Below are 6,733 nucleotides of genomic sequence, written 5' to 3'. Positions count from 1 at the left end.
TTAATCCAGAGCTTTAAGTGTCACTATAAACTGGTCTTAAAAAGGTTTTACGCACAGCTCAAACTCAACTTTGTTTTGATGGGAACACCTGACCAAAATACTCAAAATCTAACACGAGTCTGGTAAGAATATCCCAAGGAATAGGCTACTTTATATTGCATGAATCATTCATGAAAGCGCTGTGCACCGATTATTCCTCCTCTTCTTTTAGACAGCCCCCATTCTCCTCTCCATCCCTTTGATCTCCTCCATGCGCCAAGAACTATCAATATTTGCTAAACGTTTCTCACAAAGCCTGTCCGCGCACCGAGAGAAGCTGCAGAGGTCTCACAGGCAGGGATAAGACATAGGAGAAGCATTAATGAGATGCCCAGAGCGATTTCCCTGTACGTGCGCAAGGGCAGCAGATGTAGCAACTCAGTCCCAGGGGAACCCGTCCTCGGAATTTCATCAGCGTCCGGGGGAGACCCACCCAGACCTCCTCCAGCAGAGAGAGCTGGGTGACGGACGTGGTAAATCATCTTTACTATAGATTGTAATTATCAGTCGTCTGACAACCCCCTGCCTTCCATCCTCTCTGTATTCCTGTGGTTCTAGAATATTTAGACTGTTATTTAACCCACTCTGATCACTTATCACTGTTGCATGGTGACTTTATGTCTTATATCTTGATTTTTTTTTTTTTTTTTTTTTTTTTTTTTTTTTTTTAAGGTAATACTGTAACACTGTGTGGAAAAAGGGCCTCGAGGCTGATTTCTTTTCTACAACTCTGAAGTTTAGAAACTTTAACCCATAAAGACCCAAACAACCACTGGTGACCAAAATAATCTGCCACTATAAAATGTTTAATATCTTCTGATCCTTTAAGTCTATCAATCCATGTAAATAATTGGTGTAAAATACAGTTTGTCATCCTGTCATGGGCATCAGATATGACCCATTTGGACGTTCAGCAACACTGATTCACCACTAAAACTCATTTGTTACTTTGATGAATGAAAGTGCATGGAGACACTTGGTATATGTTCAGTTAATGATAAATTTTGTTGAAAAAGTCAAGTTTTCTTATTTTTTCCTCTGTTTCTGATATTATGGCAATTACCTTTAATCTGAACTTTTATAAACATCTACATAATCAGTAAATGAAATAGTGGGAAAATACCTGATTTTTATTGAAGAAATGCAAAATACAGAGGATAATATTATAATAATTGGTGATAAATCACTTAAGAAAAGTTAAATAGAGAGACAAATTCATTTGGGAAATGCCGCGAAGGTAGCACTGGGTCTTTATGGGTTAATCAGATCAGGTCATAACACCCAATAAAAGTTTGAAGAACGGTCTGAACTGACTTTTCTTTTTGTAGCTAAAGGGCAAATCCACCCAAAATAGCCCGTTCAATTCCACTGTGTTTGTCAAATTACTCAGTATCACACAATGGCACGTCTCTAAGCTGGAAATCAGAGCAAAACTCACGCACGAGTGACTTCATCATGAGGCAGTGATTGGAGGTGATCCAAAACACTGCAGCAGAGATGCAGAAACAGTGCGTTTTTGGACTGTTTTCTGTTCGTGTGTCTTTTCATTTGTCATTTTCAATAAATGTTTCATATGAATGCAGATGTTTCCAGCTGTGACTCACAAAACGTGTCCATATCTCAGTTCAATCTGTCACGTGTTCAGTCCCACTATTCTGTGTGCGTGCGTGCGTGCGTGCGTGTGTGTATGTGTGGAGCAGCAGCAGGATGACATCATCTTTACAGTGTCGGAGCTGTTGAGCTTTAAGAGAAACTGTTTCCCAAACTGAGCTGAGTTTTAGATTCTGGAGTCTATGCAGTTCCCACATTTTCCATACCGCCCAGTCCGCCCAGTCCGCCTTATTAATGGCTTAATAAGGCTGACATAATGACTCTACTGAATCACATATACAACTCCACCACACACTGGCTGCAACCTCTCAATCTATGGGCTAACTAGGTCCAGTCTGTTGGAAATGATGAAGGCTATTCGTTGCATATCGATTTGCAATCATGAGATCTTACTGGATTTCAGACACGAGTTGCATTATTTATCAGTAGATAGCTGGCACACTTTAAATTATCAAGTTTTTCCTCAGAGGTCACAAAGAGTTAGATGATCCTTGTTTCAATGCAAAGCAATAAACCAAACGAATAACTGTGCCGGGTTTAATTGATTTGCCTTTGATAACCTACTATATATATTGTAAATTGCAATCAATCAAAATCTAATCAGCTCTAATGAGATTGTCTATCCCTGCAGGTATCCTCATTGTGAAGAAATAAATAAAGTGCCTTCATATTTGATATTCCCTTGTGAAAATGTATTGTTATAAATAACAGGAAGGATGGATAGCCACCCCCTGAAGGAAAATTATAAGAATATTACAGGGGGGGACCATAAAGTCAGCTTTGATGAGGTCATTACGGCGTCCACAGACAGACTGTGAGTCCCTACATGAATATTACAGGAATAATACAGGGGACTGTCGTTAGCGGTTATGGCCAGGATTGTCACTGTGTTTTACATCTTAGCGTGGGGGCTGACAACTATAGGCACCAGCAAATCGGGTGGGAGAGCGGGTCATCACTGTCTGACTGGGGAGGGAGCGAGAGTGAGTGATTGAGAGGGAGGAAGAGAGAGAGAGAGACAGAGAAAGAAAGAGGGAGGGAGGGAGGAAAGGAGGCTGGAAAACAGAGTGCAGCAGATGTACAAGGTGCTCCTTCCTCTCAGACCTGCAGCGCTCAAAGATCAGGCATGAGCGACCCCAGAAGGGCTTAAAAAAGTACATCAGCGGATGAAAAGTGGATGCATGCCGGATGGATTGGACTGCGTTATTGTCTTCTCGGACTCCAGGAAATCTGAGAGGGTTTGTTTTACGCACACGTGCGAGCGCTCACCGTGAGTGACTGGATGTCCGGATTAAACCTTGTGGATCTTCTTGGAGGGTACGACAGATATAAATTAGATGGCTCTACGGATCAAATAGGTTCCTCAAGGAGTGGAATATTGTCTCTGCTACAGCCCACATGGCTTTACCAAACTCATCGGGGTCTCCTGGAGCTGGGAAGCCCAACCCCAACGTCATAGACCTGGGGACAATTTTCGTGGACTCCGATATCATATTTGGATTTACAAGCCACCTGCTAAAGAGAAAAACAAAGGTAAGAATGTGTGGAAATGATGAGTGAATCACGGGTCTATTTGATAAAGATGATCTCATGCTTGAGTTTTTTCAATGCGTCTATAAGAATCAGGACCAGATGAGACAAGCAACTGATGCGCCAATGGCAATCCCAGGTCCTGTACTGGGTTCAGGACCTCGAACAGCACCTCGCAGCATCTTGGACCCGGTCTGCTGGGCTCAGCTTCACCCTGGGTCATCCACCATTAGTTAGTCTATGTTAATCAGCAAATCTAAGTATCTTTTCCAACAGTTGACTTGAATTCTGTTTCACAATTACTATGTGTGAGTGCGCAAAATTCCTTCTAGATGTTTGACACATTGGAAACCATGAAGAATTAACTTTGCATCAGTTTAAATATAACTAATAACTTCTTATAGTTGTGTTTGTCAACAACCTGATGAATTAAATGAAGACATTATGTCAGTCATTTTCCCTTAAAAAAACATTTTAGTATTTTTTGCAGACACCTCCCTTTTTCAGCCTGATTTTTAACAGCCGACATAAAAAGAGCGTCAAGCAATGTGTTTTATCTAATATGATCTACTTTTCAGTTACTTCATCAGAATGACTATAATCTGGAATGACTTTTACAATCACAAAACAAAAAAAAATGAGAGTGATTTCCTTAAATAGGTCGTTTGAGGGCATGGGGAGGAGCCCTTTTAGATGTTAGGCAGCAGTGCATGTGGCTATTGTCGCTTACATCACCCACATAAAATATTTAAAGTTGACCAAATAAATATTTAACCTTAGTATACCCCGACCCTTTCTTTTTGGAGAACTGCTGCTCCGGGTTTACGCCAGAGGATGGCGCCAGAGTAACGCTGACAGCGCACAAGACCGGCCGGTCCTGGACCCAGGAGGAGGGGCAACAGTTTCCACCAGAGTGCCCTGAATCTGAGTGGTCACACTGTGTGTTTAGGCGTAAAACCAGCTTCCTCCTCACAGGGAGACCTAATGGAGCAATAACCAACACCCTACTGAGTAGATTCTAAATAATAAACTGAAATAAACTCATCCAACCATATGTCCTCTGGAAATTGAATTCAGAAGAATAACATCTACGCATAACTGTGTTTTTTTTCCTGATTACTTTTAAGAATAATCATGATCTGAGATAATACAAGAGTTTTCTTATATTGTGGTAGTGACTGTGTGTAATGAGCTTCATGGGGGTTACAGTATGTGCCAGTCTCTCTACAGTCTCATGTTGTGTAATCAAAGTCCTTTGTTCAAACCCAGAAATACTATTTGAGGTACATTTATGCAGTGATGCAGAAGAACCATGCTTTCATTTAATGGGACTGGGATAAACATGATGTTATATAGGACTGGGTCTGACTGTGTAGCCTACAACATGATGATTTTCCCAACATTAAAGCTACTTACCGGGAATAAAGGGGGAGAGCCAGTAGATTAGGCTACTACAACTACAATTCAGATTAGTCTGCGGCATAATAACAGGTTTAAACCTCCCTATAATCCCCTCACCCCATACAGAAAAGTTTTCTTTAGCCCTCCCATTCCAGGAGTAATACCGCCTCCTGCGCACCGCTGTGCGTCCTCCTGTACCAAAACTCTCCCGCTGCTGGTAAACTTATGGGACGCACTCACCAGTTGCCTTCGATCAGCAGCTACTGGTCCAGTAAACCCCGACAGATGACTAGTCTTCCTCAGTCAGGTCTTCAGTTTAGCCTATGGCTGCGCCTCGCGTTTTTCACCTGCGAAACTTTTGAGTTTGGTATTTTGCGAAGACGCACTCCTGAAGGTGTAACTCTGATCTGGGAGAATGAACTCATTTGGGGTCAGTTCAGCTGCTGATGGAACAGACCTCAGCAACCGCAAGTTCACCGTAAGTGTCTCATTGAACTTCATTATTCAGACTGAGCTCATGTATTGTTTACATCTGTGTCTCATAAATCCGAGCGACCGGCGTCTCGGTTTGACGCACTTGGCACAGGTGTTCTGTTGTCAAGGTACAAGCAAAACACTTCCATCTTCACACTTCTGTGCACTAAAGGTGTGACTTCCTCACTTATTTACATCTAAAAAGTTAACCAAAACACTCTCCTTATGCTGAAGGTGGAGGGATGTCCGGGTGGAGGGTCCCCGGCAGCTGGCGATCTAACCCCCAGGAAAAGACTCCACTCTGCGGAGGACGCGCGGTGCTGCAGCCGGCCTCCTCCTGAGGGCGCCGGGTCAGTTTCCATCGGCGAGTCGGAGGAGAAGGGAGGCTTTTGTCAGCAATGTCAGAAAAAAGTGTCAGAGCTGAAGAAGCAAGCACTTGCCCTGGCAGACCAAAACTCCCTGAAGGTTAGTAAAAATCTATTTCACACGTTTAGGATAAATCTTTTCTCCATTTTAGATATCTGAGTTTGACATTGTGTGGTTCAACATCTGTGTTGAATTGCTTTGTTGATCAGTATTTCTAGTCAGAGTCTATAAGTCACATGCAGTCACATTTTTCAACCCAGAAGTAATAAATAGGTTTGGGGTTTGGAAGCAGCCTGTCAGTCTGAGGTGCTGTACCATATTTCTGTATATCCTTCTGCACCTGTTCCCAACATTAATATCTCTGGACAATGAAATCAGATCCTCTTGAAGATTTCCTATTGTACCAACAGGGTTCTCAATATTCAATTGTAAAGTTGTTTATTACTATGCTTGACTTCAAATGCTGGCCTTGGATGTGAAAATGGAAGCTTTTGAGACTTTGAAAGTGGCCCATTGTTTGGCTAAACAATGCTTATCTCTTTATTTTGCTGTTGGGTGTGGGTGTAGGGGGTCGAGGAGGTTGAAATGAGTCGCGCTGCTCACGTTGGAGACTGAGGAGGAAGTTCAGTCCCAGTCGACCTTCGCTGTGCATTGAAAGTGTTCCTGTATGGCTGCTCACACAATTCCCACCGCTGTTAAATATAGGCCCTGAGACCGCCGTTGTTGTGGCGGGATGGTTTTTTTTGCCCCCTCGATAGTTTCTCCTTTTGTTGTTCCATTTTAGAGAGAATCTTAGATTGGATTACAACTCTACATGGTTCACCCCAAGTCCCACAGCACCTCATGTTCATATGGGAAAGGTACACACAGGATAAGGGGGGTGGGTTCTGCAGCACCTGGGCTCCCTGTATGGGACATCTGCTTGTGTGGTCTGATCTTTGTAGGTGTATCAGATCTATATTCAGGTATCAGGTAAGTCCACCCCGTAAACACATTAGGCCAACCCTTAGCTGCCATTATCTGCCATGGGAACTGACCTCCCCTTTTTACTGTGGGACCCTCCAGCAGTGCTTTGTGGCCTTCACCAGGTGCTCTGTGTGGTAGAAGGAGATGAGAGCTGCCCTTATCCCCCTATTTTGCACTTGTTGATGGCTAAATTGGGCCTTAATTCCAGGGTGGCAAACAGTGATGGCAGGGTGCTGTTATTGTACCAGGGTTATGGTATGGACGGATAATAAACCCATTGTCTGAATGACATGTTTGAGCCACTCACCTGTTGGGTCCCAGAGGATGGATGTGGTTATGGGTGATC

At 43.1% G+C, this 6,733-nt stretch overlaps 1 protein-coding gene across 2 annotated transcripts in view; it reads left to right on the top strand.

Moving 5' to 3' along the window:
• Positions 1-2,786: 2,786 nt before the first annotated feature.
• Positions 2,787-6,733, top strand: part of kif26ab (kinesin family member 26Ab) — an 81,719-nt gene continuing 77,772 nt past the window's right edge. The window contains exons 1-2 of one of the 2 annotated variants that reach the window (XM_030126258.1): positions 2,787-3,183; positions 5,290-5,520. In XM_030126258.1, coding sequence (XP_029982118.1) covers positions 3,049-3,183; positions 5,290-5,520 — 366 coding nt within the window. In that variant the 5' untranslated portion in view covers positions 2,787-3,048. Of the gene's footprint in view, positions 3,184-4,818; positions 5,060-5,289; positions 5,521-6,733 lie in introns of those variants that run through there. The other variant, XM_030126259.1, reaches the window with a different exon arrangement.

Source organism: Sphaeramia orbicularis, chromosome 22 (assembly GCF_902148855.1).
Source record: "Sphaeramia orbicularis chromosome 22, fSphaOr1.1, whole genome shotgun sequence".
Classification (NCBI taxonomy): domain Eukaryota; kingdom Metazoa; phylum Chordata; class Actinopteri; order Kurtiformes; family Apogonidae; genus Sphaeramia; species Sphaeramia orbicularis.
The sequence above is the reverse complement of the archived record's forward strand: the minus strand, read 5'-3'. Positions and strand labels throughout refer to the sequence as shown.